Genomic DNA, 16031 nt, shown 5'->3' with positions numbered 1-16031 from the left:
ATAGATAAGGAATAGGAGATTAATATTACAATGATTTACTCATTCTTCAAAACTACATATGATCCCCATTGAATCCATACATCTATTCTACATGAGGATTAGAAGACATTTTAAATAAATTGCCTAGAAATCCTAACCTGCTTGGCCTTGTTACGTTTTGTTCAATTTTCTATTTCGCAAAATTGGGGAAGATGCACATTGTCATTTGTTTCCATTGGGTGTGAAACCTGTCAATGAGATTCAAGGTACTAGTCATGGTGTTTAAAGCCCTACATGGCAGGGGTCCGGAGTACCTCAGGGAACACCTGCTGCCGGCGTCAACTTCCCTCCGCCCTGTGCGTTCCCACAGAGAGGGCCTCCTCAGGGTGCCACCGGTCAGAGAATGTAGATTGGTGGCCCCCAGGGGGAGGTCTTTCTCTGTGGGCGCCCCGGAGCTATGGAACCAGTTACCGGTTGAGCTCCGGACGGCGCCCGATCTTCGCTCCTTTCGCCGCGATCTGAAAACATACCTGTTCGAACAAGCCGGCCTGGCCTGAGGGGGGATTGGTGGGGTTTTTACTATCATTTTATTGGGGTTTTATTAATGTATTTATTGTTTTTTATGGGCATGTATTTAATTACTTTTTAATTTTTGTAGCTTTGTGTTTTATTCTTGCCCTGTACACCGCCCTGAGTCCTTCGGGAGAAGGGCGGTATAGAAATATTAATAAATTAAATTAAATTAAATTAATGTTTAGATCAGGCCTGTACAGCATCTGAACCTCATGCCGCAATCCATCATTTTTTAAAAAGTCAATAAATTCACTGCCACTCTGAAAAATATGCTACCAAGCATCTGTAGGCCTCACTGCCACTTCCAAGCTGCCACTGAACAGCTGATTGGTGTAACACAGATCCCTTTGAGTCGTGGTGGCACAGTGGTTAGAATGCAGCATTGCAGGCTAACTGTGCCCATAGTTGAGAGTTTGATCCTGATGGGACTTGAGATTGGCTCAGCCTTCCACCTTCTGAGGGTCAGTAAAATGAGGACCCAGACTGTTGGGGGCAATATGCTGACATTTATAAACTGCTCAGAGATGCTGTAAAGCACTATGCGGCGGTATGTAAGTCTAAGGGCTATTGCTATTTGTGGCCTGTACTTATTTTAAATTTATCAATGTGGTCTTTTCTACCAGCTGTGCAGGCCTGGTCTAAATATATATGGATCTTAGTACCCCTGACCATGCTATCGAGTTCCTGAGAGCTGTAATTCAGAAACGCTTAATTCCTTCCCTCTGGATTGCATAAGGAAAGTGTCATATCTAGAACCATTATAGAACACACTGATGTTGCATTTGTTTTCAGCAAAAATAGCCATGATGGCACTTTCTTCAAATCTGATGAAAGCAGTGAATGTGTGAAGTTTCCAAAGACGTGGGTACAAAGAAGGTGCTTCCTCCATGAGGTCACTGCTGTTTCTTTGGTGGAACCTGAGATCTTGCAATCAGAATGGGAATTACAGCCAACAAACCAATCAATATTGCCCAGAAGGGCCGATAGAAGAACCAGCCCACTGAAATGGTCAGCAATGAGAGACAAGTGGCTACACAAAAGGCAAATCCTTTCAAACCAATGTCAACCAGATCCCGGACAACTGGAAACCAATCCACTGTAATGAGGAGAAATAAAAAGCAAACAAACAACTCAATGGCAGGCTTATAAAATACTTCCAAACTAAATCTGATTTAAATCCAATCCAATGCCTACTGATTTCACTGAAATTTCCATCTCTACAGACGACAGACCATTAAAGTCCAAAAAACAAAAAATCCCAGACTTTTACCAAAATACATTTTCAACACTTGAACAATAAAGAATAGTATTAGTATTCAATTCCCACCTTAACTACAGGCTTTGATTAGCTTTGATTAGTTTTCTATTTTCATAGTTTATGGAAACACATCTTTACTGTAATGCAGTGCTGAAATAACTAATTGCCTTCCCTCCCATAGACTACTGAAATACCTTCTTTCCCTTGGAGTATTCGTTTAATACAAGCACAAGAAAGGAAAATCTTTATGACTATGTTTCATAGACCCAAAGGTACTTCAGTACAACTTTTGATTAGTCCTTTATTTGTAAATCAAACTAGGGGACAGTAGCAACACTTACCCAGGGTATAAATAATTCTGGTCATAAGGCTGATGCCTAAAAACATAGACAACCATCCAGCTGCACGTAGGCCCCAGGTCTTCATGCTGTTACTCTCGTGTTCTTTCTGAAATACTTCCTAAAATGTATTTGATATTTACTTAGCACTTCCAGTCGTGTACTTGGTATCTTATCAATATCCAGTTATAATAACTCTTTTGATCAGCAGGATACACAGTGCAACTGGACGCAGCGCCAAGGCTTAATCTAACATTATTGGCCTGTGCCTATTCCCCTCCCCTCCATAATCTGCTATCATATCCTAAGAGGAATGTTACCTGAGCAACCCTAAGCTATAGCTATAATTTGAAAATGTTTTGACACACCATATTTAAAACTAATTTGATTAGTTGAAAACAGAAGCAAATATTGTCAATTTTGTTCTCATGGCCTTATCGGAGCATTTATGATGATTTTTCAACTGCAACTGAACTTCAGATCAATATTTTTAAGACAGGATAAGATGGATGGAAGAATGAGATATGGGCAAAATCAGTTTATGAGTCGTGTAGGTAGAATTTTAAGAAAAATAGATTTTACTTAGAACATACTAATTTTCCTCTTGTTCTACCCTGCAAGCAATCCCCGAGATGCAAAACATTATACACTCATCCCTTTTCATTGTCTATAAGTGTTACTTTTTTTTACAGAGACTTAAAAGACTATTTAATCCATTAAAACGATATCTGTACAAACTGACCTACACTGCTAACTTACAGCATTTTGGGGAGAAAAATATGAGAGCGCAAGGCTTGGATTCATTTTTTGAACTGGAAAAATGTCTACAAATGAAACATCTACACTGACCAGGACCAAATTCCAACATTAGAATTTGAGAAAAGCTTTATAGGAAGCTAGCTCACACTGGTCCACTTTACTTAAGCTCAATTCTGCCTACTAGAATTGCCAATTTACGGTAGGTTAACCATTTAGATTTTCAGAGAAGAATTTCACCATCTGGAGTTAGATCCGCCAGAAACTGAATCAGAGTAGTTTTATTTGCAATGATGAACTTTACCTCTGAGCTACGACCTTTCCATAAAGAAATAATTCAAGAGGATGTGTATGTGTGTGTAACAGCCGTTCTCCCATCCTTTATTTAAGCAAACAGACAATGTATATTTCTTCTCTACAACTCTCCCTCTACTGATCTGTAACCCTTACCTCAGCTGTGAGCTCTCCGGGATAGAGAATATTTAAGACATCTCCAGATTTACTTTGATATGGAACTAAGTGATCCTCTTGCTGGCGAGCAACTATGGTCACCTGAAAAGGGGCAGAGGTGGGAAATTAAAGAAATTTGCACATTAACATTGGAGAGCTTTATCTAATTACATGAGAAGGTCTTGAAGAGATAGGGAACATTTACCATATCTGGTGGACCCATGTGTGAGAAGTCTTCACTCAAACCTGCATACAAGAATGAAACACGAAGATCCCCAACCTGAAAAGCAGGAAAAACAAAAAAAATGTTGAGCAACTAAAGATTCCCAATGGAGATTTTATATCTAAGATTCTCATATTCTCTGAGCTGAGATTTGTCATATCTAAAGGCTATGACAAAGCTAAAAGTGCAATGCAGAGGGATTGGGGGAGGGGGGGAACAATTGTTTAATGTTTATTTTCTTCTATTTCTTACTTCTGGACGTCGTGGATTCTCACTATGAAAGAAGTAATCGCCTGAGCGGATCACGTCTGCGTGAGGGTCTTCCAATTTTGATAGGCTCATCTGCTTGAAATTATTAATCTTCTCAATGAGGCCTAAAAGAAGAAGCAGGAATAAGGAATCACTTTTGCTTGAGATTTATGGTGTCATTGGGATACTTCAGTGAAGCCATGTTCTTTCAGGAGGTAGGGCCACAGCATAAAATGGGCATGGCCATAGCTTGGAACGAATGGGGCCATCCTTCATGCTGTCATACAAGAAATCTCCTCATTCTACTCCATCTAACAAACTTTCCAAGTTCTTCCAATGAAGAAAAATAAAAGAACATGGGCACCAAGGAGGAATATGATAGCACTCCAAGTACCCAAATGAATGCCATACAGAAGAAGGCTGAGAACTATTTTCTATCATCCCACAGCACCAGACATGGAATAACTGTCTTAAATTACACAATGAGATTCTTAGTTAATGTTAGAAAAATGTTTCTGATGGTAAATATAGTTCAACTGCAGAAACCACCACCCAGAAATGTAGCGGATTTCCCTTCACTGAATGTGTTCCTGCACAGCTTAAAAGTCCATATGTCAAAGATGCTTGAGTCCTGCCCAGAGTAGGAGTTCAACTCAACAGCTTAAAAAATAGCTTTTATTTCTATGATTCCTTAATTCTCCTGCCTCATCATGCAAAACTAAAACAGAAAAAGCAGGCATGGTGGTGGGGAGCAGCATGCCAGAGCATAAGAACTTACAGGCAGATTTAGCTAACATCCAGATAAGAATGCAAAATATCCAATGCACAGAATAACTATACCATGCTTTGGAACATGGTATTTATTCCAAAAGCTCATGAGATATTTTGATACTGTCTTGTGATCTGCTCCATAAAATTTAAACCATGGGAATTGGAAAACTGACTTAAATTAAAATTTATTTAGCTACTTTTCCAAATATTACAAAGTTAGGAGGATTTTCCCCTTATCTGCCTTGTTAAGTACAACTTAGCATGCATGCTGTATATTTAGACATATCTCGAATCCAAACTTCATACCTCTGGAAAGGAAGAACTTGCCAACTTGAACATCAGAAGCAATTGCAGTGAAAGATTCAACAGCCATGGCACTGCACAGACAAAAAGAATTACCAGGTGAATTTTAGCATGGTAGACACATAATCACAAAAGAATTAGCAAATCTTCTAGCTATTAACCACCACAAAAATGTACTCCAGTGTTTCCAAACAAAACAAGTGTGAATGTATATCCACCCAGAAAACCATATGTATAACATTTGTTATCCTGCCACTTTGTTTAATTTCCAGAATACAATCTTGTGAATCAGTCAGAAATCTTACTCAGATTAATCAATCAATCAGAACAGAGCTGGAAGGGACCTTGGAGGTCTTCTAGTCTAACCCCCTGCTCAAGCAGGAGACCCTATACCAGGGGTAGGCAACCTTGGCTCTTTTATGACTCATGGACTTCAACTCCCAGAATTCCTGAGCCAGCTGGCTCAGGAATTCTGGGAGTTGAAGTCCATGAGTCATAAAAGAGCCAAGGTTGCCTACCCCTGCCCTATACCATTTCAGGTAAGTGGTTGCCCAGTCTTTCCTTAAAAATCTCTAATGATGAAGCACCTACAACTTCTGAAGACAAGCTTGATTTATTTATTAATTCTTAATTTAGAATATTCTAAGGACAGTATTAGAAGAGCCACAGTATAGAATACTATCAAGTTTACCTAGGGTTTTTATGTCCAATTTCTCGATCAAAATTTCTGCTGTTCACAACTTCTGATTTCCATTCTGTATCTAAAAGGGGAGTACAGAAATAAAACATGAAGAATACTATCCTGATTGCTGGAAAACATCCCAGGCATCACACATCATGAATATTTCCCATAATTCTTTATGCTCTTATATGGGAATGGGTCTTGCTGAACACCGCAATCAGAATTCTTCTCTAAGCACATGCTAATTATGTTTTTCCCCCCTCAGATTCTACTGTTCATGAACAGACACAAATACAGGACAAATGCTATTTTGAGATTTATTAACAGAAGCACAGAATCCAGATCATGAAAAATAATTTTCTCGCACTAAATTTCCCAGTACTGACTCTGATTCTGAACACCACAGTTTAAAACGAACAATAACAAAGTAGAATGAAGATGGTGAAAGGACTGGGAACTGAATCTGGTTAGGAACAGTTAAAGGGACTAAGTAGATGTAGCCTGCAGAAGAGCACTGAGAAAAAGTAAAATAACATATATCTTCTACAGGAAGGAAACATCTCTTCCCCACACCATCATCCTTCAAAGTTATTCTCACATTCCTTTACACTTGGAGATTTTTAAATAGAGATAACCATTGTTTGAAGCAATGGAGAGGCTTGGACTGGATGACGGTCAAGCCACCTTTCAATTCCATGATCTTGCAATAGCAATAACGTGTAGACGTATATACCGCTTCACGGTTTTACAACCTTCTCTAAGCGGTTTACAGAGTCAGCATATTGCCCCCAAAAATCTGGGTCCTCATTTTACCGACCTCAGAAGGATGAAAGGCTGAGTCAGCCTTGAGCTGATGAGAATCGAACTGCTGGCAGTAGTAGAATTAGCCTACTGTATTGCATTCTAACCACTGCACCACCACGGCTCTTATGAATAAAATCCAATGAAAACTTGCTTTCTGTGGTCTGCAAGTGCTGAAGTTCAGCTAATCTTGGCCTAAGATAAACATCAGTAATGGCTAAAAAGGAAAATATATTTTTGTTTCCTTTAGCATTTTATAATCACCTGAAAAGATTAACTGCTTATTTCATTTTGAATTTTATAAAGATCATAGAGAATGCAAATGCAATCAAAATAATAGTGTTTCCCGTTCACAGTGCCAAAGATAAAATTGGTAACTTTTTCTCTTTCAGTGGTTCTCCTTTATAACAGCTACATGACAGTAGAAATTCAACAGACAACTCTCACCATCCTTTTTTATAGTAGCAAGGACAGCTCTTTCCTAGCTGGAGAACAGCTGCCTAATATTAAAGCCATACCCAGTGATTGTTTTATGAGACAAATTTTTCTATTAGCAAACTTACTGTAAGAATATTTTGTTTCTTTCTTCACTTTACCATTTTCTTCGTATTCTCTACAAGGAGATAAAAACATCGTCAGATCAACATAAAATGCTAAAATATTTTATACAGTATTTTATTATAAATAATAACTTTAGCAAAAAATTACCCAAACTTTCAACTAGTTCATGTGAATGTGAATGACCTCATATAGTGGGCCCCCAACTGCTATCAATTTAAAAGATTCAGTAGAGCTTTGGTAAAAACATTTCCTAGGCATAAATGTATCAACTTTTCAAACCTTATCTATATCTCACAATTCAGTAAAAAATACGAGCCTTTCCAGAGAAAGAACTTTATAATTAATTCACTCTTTGACGGTTTTTGCTTGCCTATGTTCTTGCTTCCATGAAGCTTGAACCTGATTGTCTTGTGTAGGAAACTTCTAAATTTCTATTTTGCAGACATACAGTACATGCACACATCTCTACCAGCTATAATTGCATCAGATTTCCTTTGAGATGGTAGGGAAAAGCCACACTTTGAAAGAGGACATAAACTTCGAAGCAGGAAACAGAATTTTCAGACAAATAGATGAATTCCTTCCTTCAATATCCGAAACACAGATAAACTAATGTAGAAGCTTTATTGATTCGCAAAGGAGAAAATATTTTTAGCTGCCCTATAAGCCCAATTTGAAATGAGAAGAACTTATTCTTTTGCTCTGCAGCAGGGGTGTCAAACTGCTGGCCCGTGGGCCGGATGTGTCACGTGGAAGCCAGGCCTACCCCTTTTCCCAAGGGGAAAAGTCACAATATGTTGTGACACGTTACGTGACATGGCGAGTTTGACACTCCTGCTCTACAGTAATAATGCGTGCTAAATTAGACAGATCAAACAGATCTGATTGTATTCTCCTTATGCTTGTACTGGATTGGCACTCATTTAGCCATCATTCAATCAATCATTCACTGGATGCCATAAAAATGGTTAGTACAGAGTTATCTATTCTATATATTCTATTGTGATACAGATTTTTAATGCTGAGTTGAGATTGAAAAAACAATACATTTCAGGAAGAAGTCCTGAGGTAAAGAATTTTAAATAACACCATTTCAAACCATACACATTTTATGAAATTTATTTGAATACTTTAAATGCTCTTTTATTTCAATCATAAATAATACCCCAAAGTGAAAGGAAGTCTAAATAGGTACCAATGGACTTATTCCTAGATAAGTCAGTGCATCTTTAGATCAATATAGAGCAGCCTAAGCCTCCTCACCACAACACCAGTAATGAATACCCACCACTCCCAAAGTTGCCTCTTTTTAAGAGAGACCTTTAACCAACTTGTGATTTCAATGAAAACATGTCAGTTTCAAGACCTGAGACAATCTCTCTGTGATCTAAAGCTTAGAGAATAACACTTTCCGAATAAGAGAACTGATCTGAATGCATGGGGAAATACTGGGATTTGAGATTAATGAAACTATACAAAGAAAATGCATTTCTGTAAAAGACAAATTAAATTTCACCTGCCCCTTTTCCTTCTGGATACTGGGACTCACTGCTTCAAACCTGCACTGAAAATTTTCCTCATCTAAGTAGGATATCAGCTAAATAGATCTATCCTTGCTATGACTGAGAAACCTGAAAGAGTGCTAAAATTCCAGCTTTGATGTTACTTGCTGCTTCACTGTAGCTCAGTTTGGTATCATAACACCCATGATGAGATGTGGAGACTGCTGTAGGCATGACAACTGCTGGTTATTTTTCTATCACCCCTCAGCTGCTCATATTTTCCAGCCCAGAAGCCAGCTATAAACAAATGACTCATATTTCTGTGTTCATTCACTCATTATAGCTTTGAATCACTACAGCAGTTGTTATAAGGTGGGGAAAAATAGATACCAGGAGGCTAGATCAAACCATTATTATATTTCCCATGGATAGAAAGGAAAAATAGGTTAGGATAATATAAGAATAAATATGTCAGTGTTTCTTTTAATCCTAAATTGGATTATTTAAATTTCAAAAATTGACACAAACGTGTTCCACTATCACCACTACTCGAAACATGCACACAGTTTAAGTAGAGAAAGCATGAATATGGTAAGCATCTTACTTGGATTCTTCATACTCAACCCACTGATACATCTCCACCTGACGTTTGAGCTTGACTGCCCGGATAGAAAGCCCATAGCTGGGATCATAGAGAGACTAGAGAATGCAAATAAATATCAGTTGGTACAAGAACTATTATCTACAATGACTTCCTTAGATGTTCAGCAGGCACAGTAGGAAAAAAAAGGATAGCATTTCCCCCCCCCCCCACAAATCATTTAATCTAGCAGGACAAATGATTGCTTGATTATGTATCATCAAGTTGTTTTCAATTCCTGGCAACCATACAGATAGATTTTATCCATGAAAATCTATTCCTAACCTGCTCTTTCACATATCCCAATGTTGCATCGTCATGGTAACTGAGTCCAGCCATCTTTTTCTCAGTTTATCATTGCCTTTTCCAGTGTAACTGATGCCTCATCTATCACTGTCATCTTTTTATATTGCTACTATCCATTATAGGCACCATTTTGCTTTAGCTCAGTACCTGGGATGACCTTCGTGGCTTGTGTGGTCTTGCTGGGAAAATATATATATACGTGTCTCTCTCTCTCTCTCTCTCTCTCTCTGTGTGTGTGTGTGTGTGTGTGTGTGTGTAGGTAGGTAAAGGTTCCCTGGCACACGCGTGCTAGTCGTTTCTGACTCTAGGGGCCAGTGCTCATCTACATTTCAAACCCGAAGAGCCAGCGCTTGTCCGAGGACGTCTCCGTGGTCATGTGGCCGGCATGTCTAGACGCCAAAGGCGCACGGAACGCTGCTACCTTCCCACCATAGTGGTACCTATTTTTCTACTTGCATTTTTACGTGCTTTCAAACGGCTAGGTTGGCAGAAGCTGGGACAGGCGCTCACTCTGTTATGCGGCACTTGGGATTTGACCCGCCAAACTGCCGACCATCTGATCGACAAGCTCAGTGTCCTAACCCACTGAGCCACCGCGTCCCATCGTATGTGTGTGTGTGTGTGTGTGTGTATATATATATATATATATATATATATATATATATATATATATATATATATATATATATATATATATATATATATATATATATATATATATATATACACACACACATATATATACACATACATCTACATACACATGCATATATATACACATACATATACACACACACACACACACACACACACAAACTTGATGTACACTCCCAACATTCTTTGCTCATCCTTCCCAGGAACAACGCACATCCCCAACACAATGAGGCAGCACAGCAAGATTTGCTGTGGAAGGGGAGGAGGGGAAAGAAAGAGAGAGAGACAGAAGAAGCAATACATTTTTTTAAAAAAAAAAAAGCTTTAATATGAAAAGGTGAAGAAAATTTTGAATTAAGGAAATTTACCTTTGACGTTCTAAGTATACCAGATAAGTGAACAAGTTTCTTGTCATTCTCATGGGATATAATCTGGATGTTGTCAAGTGGGACAACTAGAGAAAGCCCCTCAGCCAAAGAGGAGGCTGTTTTCAAAGCTCGCCCCTAGGAATGATGAAATGAGTAATAAAGAGGTTTAAGTATACCCCTGAAGCAAGAGCTCGTCCATGCAACATCATGCTGAAATCACCACACAGAACAAATTTTCTTTTAATGAAAATTCATTTACGCAAGAAAAAATAAAGCACTTGGGTTGAAGGAACTCACCTTCTCTTCTTTAAATAATCTAATCCAGAGGTTCCTAACCTTTTGGGCACTGGGGTCCAGTTCCATGGAGGTTTTTCCACGGATTGGAGATTGCTTGTTTTGTGTGCTGCCTGCATGTCACAGATGGGGCTTGGCTTGTTCGTGCAGACCGGTTGCTGGCACGCCACAACGGACCGGAGGTTGAGGATCCCTGATCTAATCCACTAATAATATTTAGGAAAGCAGGAAGATAGGCAGGCAGGCAGGCTTGACGCATCATTTGTGTAAAGCAACTTACAAATGGACCCAGATTGTTGTGGGAAATAAGCTGACTTTGTAATAATGCCGCTGGGGGGGGGGGCGAAAGCCCTAATAAGCAGGCATATACATAGAATGAAGGCTATTGCTAAGCACATTGATTTGTGCTTTAAAAATTTTAAGCCGCCCTGAGTCTTCGGAGAAGGGTGGGATATAAATGGGATTTTTTTAAAAAAAAAACATGTAACTATTTGACACAAGGAATCATTGAATTAAAATTCTAAGTTGGATGCCAAATATAAAAATGCAAAGCAACCTGACACAGTTTTCCTTGAAACTGCATTAAAAAAAGGTTAGAAATATTGGTCCCAAAAGTTCTTTTTCAAAGGGCAATTGGACTTTCTTTGTTTTTCCTTGAAGACGTTTCGCTTCTCATCCAAGAAGCTTCTTCAGTTCTGAGAATTGTTGAGAACTGAAGAAGCTTCTTGGATGAGAAGCAAAACATCTTCAAGGAAAAACGAAGAAAGTCAAGTTGTCTTTTGAAAAGAAGAACCTTTGGGATAACCATGACCTGGATGACTGAGAATCTCCATAGACCACGGGTATCAAACGTGCCACATCACATGACGTGTCACAACGTATCGCAGCTTTTTTCGCATTGCCGGAGCTGGGGTGGGCGCGGTCTCCACACGATGCAACCGGCCCATGGGCTGGCAGTTTAACCCCCTGCCATAGGCAGTTAGAACCATTCATTTGTTCATTCATAAAACAGCATGCCATAAGCATTTTGAAGAAGAAGGGTTTCAAACTTGAAAACAGCTGAAATCTGACACTTTGATTCATTCTCTCTCACCTCATTGGTAAAAAGAATGTAGAAAGACAGGACAAAGGTGGCAAGGCCAACAAGCATCCCTCCAGAAGTCTCGCTGAGGCGCTCCAGAAACCCAGGCTTGTGCTCAGTTGTGATCCTCACGTGCTCATTCTTTCCACCCATTTCAGAGAACTATGGAAAAGAACAAAATGGGGGAAAGAGTTATTGAACAGCACATCTGCTGCTACCTACTTTTATAACTCAAGTACTCGAGTTACAACCACTGGTTTAATAACTGTTGCAAAGGCGTTGGAAAAAGTGACTTACGACTGACTATTCCAGCATTCGGGAATCAAAATTTGGGCACTTGGCAACTGGCATGTATTTGTGACAGTTGCACTGACCTGGGGGTCATGTGATCACCATTTGTAACCTTCTGACCGACTTCTGACAAGCAAAGCTGTTGCAGAACCCCGATTCGCCTAATGACCACATGCTTCACTTAACAACTGCAGTATTTCTCTTAACAACTATGGCAAAAAAGGTAGCAACATGGTGCAAAACGTACTTAACAACTGCCTTGCTTAGCAATGGAAATTTTGGGCTCAATTGTGGCCGTAAGTAAAGGACTATTGTAGAAATTGGCAAGGTAGCAACAGCTACAGCAAATTCTCTAACTAGGAAATCTGCTAATTGATGGCACTAATGGTGATTTCTCAAGGAAAAGATTTGGGGACAGAACATACAGTATACATTCAGACTTTACTCGTTGAGCAAAAATATGACAGTATCAACTGGGACCCATCTTGGAAGGCTACAGAAACTCAGCTATAGTACTAAGTTTTGATTTGATGGAATACCCATCTATGCATAGATGGGGGAAAAACTAACTTCTCTAACTCCTTTAGTCTAATCCTTGGGCTGGTTCATCCTTCATCATCATCATTCTGCACAGCAGAAGAGGAGCATGATAGTAAGACAGTATGTCAACACATGGTACTAATTAGCTTCACCTATGCCACTGATTGTAACTTAAAATAGAACCAACAATATTTCTTGTAGCATCTTTGGAAAAGGTATGCCCCAAACTAGTCCATTTTGTTGCTAATTTTTTGCAGCGTAATCTCAAATGCTGGAGTGGTCTTAGGGATGATACACAGCCTACAAACTATGTTTGGCTACCTCAGATTTAGCACATTGTATGAATCTTGCCATTAATATTTCTTGCTATTGTCTAATTGTGCTCAAAGTTTTCTTCAATAAACCTTGGAAAAAAACATGAATTCATCTAATACAAGAGCGAGATATCTTCTGCTTTCACATATCATCCCGTCAAAACTGAATAAATCACATTATGCATCACTATAAAGCCATAATATTCATAGAATGAATATACACACACACACACACACACACACACACAAATGGTCCATGAGATCACAAAGAATCAGACACAACGTAGCAACTGAACCACAACAAAAGAAATAACAAATTACCTATCATCCAATTTAAAGATATTTGAAGGTGTGTCTATGCCATTATATTTTGTAATAGTTGTTTAGAGCAACATGCTATGGAACAAAGATACATAATTATTCAGAGCAACATGTGCATAGAAATATTGTACAAACTTTGGATTCAGTTTAGAAGAGGCTCTTCAGAACTTTCAGAAGTGGAATCTAGCATCTATGTACAAGTATTTGGGGAAAAAAATAGAGATTTGTTCCGAAGAATATCTAGGTTGCTATGAAAGCCTCTTTACAGCACCCACAGAAAGCTTGAAAAAGCCATGGATGTTTTAATGAGTCGTGTACACAGGTGTTGCTCCCATGCTTTCTGAAGCCCCTCTTCCAAGATTAATTTGAAGTAATGGTGTTAACGTAGTGATCCATGTATATATCCTACACCCGGGATGGTGAACCTAATACAGAGCCACCTCTGTGGGGACACACGCCTTCAGCTGGGTTTTGTAAAACCTTTTTGCTTTAGGCCTCCACCGCCGTGTGCAAAAAAAAAGGTTCAATCAATCAATTTTAACTTTTTGTGGGGAAAAAAAGATCTTGCAAAGTTGGAATTGATTGATTGAACTTTTTAGTCCCATCCAGTCTGCTGTTAGCACTGCTGTCACGCCCACCCAATGGGCCACACCCACACAATTGGCTACATCCACCCAATGGGCCATGCCCACCCAGCACCCAACGATACATAAGTGGGTTTTGTGTTGCAGTTTGGGCACTCGCCATCACTGTCCTACACCATGGCTAATTTTGGCTAACAAAACAGGATCAAGCCCAAATATCAGAACACAAACAAAAGAAACAAGTGCAATCTTTTTTTCTTTTTTCTTTTATCCTCAGATCATGTGTCTTTTGAACTAAATCAAAACATGCAGCCCAACAATAAAACCAAATTAATTCATTAGCCAGTTCCTTACTAGCACAAAAACATTTTAATAGCTTAATAAGAAAGCTGCTAGACTTTTGATAGTTATTAAACTAATCATTGCTTTTAGTGTACTCAGACATGCCTTTTAAAAATAATAATTTTATCTATGCCTTCTTAGAAATAAGCTTCATTAAATTCAAGTTGTTACTTTCAATTAAAAACAGTAATACCATGCTGTAATGCAGCTGCTCTCTACGCAGCCTCAGTCATGTTGTTATTTGTTTACACAGGTTGGACATTGTTATGGTGTGACAGAAACTTAGTAGAGACTACTAAACCCAATCGGAAAAGTTTGTCCCAGAATGGAAACATCGGAATGCATTAAGCCATTTTTAAACACTTCAAGTGACAACACTCTAGAACAATTTACAAGAAGACGCCCTTTTCCATGGGAATGTATGTGATTATTGAAAGCAACATGAAATCAAGCAGAAACTCTTACACGTAAGCCCATTCCGTCAAATCGTCCAGCAACAACCCCACTTTATCTTTTACATAGATTTTGGTCTGAAGGGAAACTATTCATTTTTCAAACTTGCCAACCCAAAAATAGCGAGATCCTATCACCACCCCTTGAATAAAGCAAATGTGTTTCTCCTTTCAAAAAAGCCTTTTCTGAGGAATCAGCCCCTGGCTCTTTCCTCTGAAATCAGGTGCGGTGGATTGCAGTCCTGGCTGTCAACACTCGTGAGGGGGTTATCTGTTTCTTACTGGTTGTATACATTTATTAGAAGTATTTCTATCCTACAGAATAACAGCGTTGAAAGGGACTTTGGAGGTCTTCTAGTCCAGCCCCTGCTCAGGCAGGAAACCTTATACCATTCCAGACAAACGGCTGCTCAATCTCTTCTTAAAAACTTCCAGTGTTGGAGCACCACAACTTCTGGAGGCAAGTAGTTCCACTGATTAATCATTCTAACTGTCAGGAAATTTCTCCTTAGTTCTAGGTCAGGGGTCTTCAAACTTGGCCCTTTTATGACTTGTGGACTTCAATTCCCAGAATTCCTCAGCAAGGCACGCTGGCTGAGAAATTCTGGGAGTTGAAGTCCATAAGTCATAAGAGGGCCGAGTTTGAAGACCCCTGTTCTAGGTTGTTTCTCTCCTTGACTGCTTCTTGTCCATTATTGCTTCTTGTCCTGCCTTCAAGTGCTTTGAAGAATAGCTTGAGTCCCTCTTCTTCCCATTGCTGTTTCCCATTGCAAAGAATCTTCAAAACGTTTTTTTTTCTTAATAAAGGCGGAAAAACCCCATACTTACATATATCGCTGTGATTTGAGCTTTTAACAAATGCACCAACTCCCCGAGCTATTCTTAAAAGTGAAGGAAGAGATCTGACGCCCAAAGGAGATGTAACGCCCAAACACTCCTACGGATCAGACACGGATGTTTCTCTCTCTCTCTCTTTTTCTAGCACTGGCGGCAAACTCCGCCCTCGTTCACAGACCTGGGATGGCCCGTGCTTGGGCGCGTATCGCAAGAATGAGATAGAGACGAAGGGAGGGGGTATAAAATATAACCTGAAGCACAGAGGGAAATAAAGTCCCGACACGCCCATCCGTCGCAAAGCATTGCTGGGAATATCATTGAACTTTCTAGCATAAGAAGGCGGGAAGGAGAGGCGAAACCGAGAAGCCGTCGAAGTCGCAAAGCTTGTCGGGAAAACGGCGGAGGAGCGGTTCTTCCGCACAGCCTCTTGGAACATGTAGTCCGTTATGAATAACGGCCCTTCTCTTGTTTCCCGGTCGTTTCTTCCCCCTTCTACTTTGGGCCACGCGGGAGAAAAGGCCGGGCTCTGGCTGACACGGAGGCTGCCCGATTCGTCAGCTC

General features: G+C 39.5%; 1 protein-coding gene across 3 annotated transcripts; it reads right to left on the bottom strand.

The window, feature by feature from the left end:
- Window positions 1-327: 327 nt before the first annotated feature.
- On the bottom strand, window positions 328-15756 carry TMEM43 (transmembrane protein 43). Of its 3 annotated transcripts, none has more exons than XM_081316404.1 (12): window positions 15722-15756; window positions 11802-11951; window positions 10415-10549; window positions 9051-9145; window positions 6947-6996; window positions 5592-5661; window positions 4904-4974; window positions 3830-3951; window positions 3560-3634; window positions 3355-3456; window positions 2152-2269; window positions 328-1648 (listed from the first exon to the last, which is right to left on the bottom strand). In XM_081316404.1, exons 2-12 carry the CDS (start codon window positions 11940-11942, stop codon window positions 1446-1448), a joined length of 1182 nt encoding a protein of 393 aa, XP_081172530.1. In that variant the 5' UTR covers window positions 11943-11951; window positions 15722-15756; the 3' UTR covers window positions 328-1445. The 3 variants fall into 3 exon arrangements, with proteins under 3 accessions (XP_081172530.1, XP_081172528.1, XP_081172529.1); XM_081316402.1 differs by lacking the exon at window positions 15722-15756 and adding an exon at window positions 15462-15596 and having other exon boundaries at window positions 11802-11954; XM_081316403.1 differs by lacking the exon at window positions 15722-15756 and adding an exon at window positions 15462-15581.
- Between the last annotated feature and the right edge of the window lie 275 nt (window positions 15757-16031).

Source organism: Vipera berus (genome assembly GCF_964194415.1).
Source record: "Vipera berus genome assembly, chromosome: 2".
In the NCBI taxonomy this organism is placed as follows: Eukaryota; Metazoa; Chordata; class Lepidosauria; order Squamata; family Viperidae; genus Vipera; species Vipera berus.
This window is presented reverse-complemented; position numbering and strand designations above follow the sequence as displayed.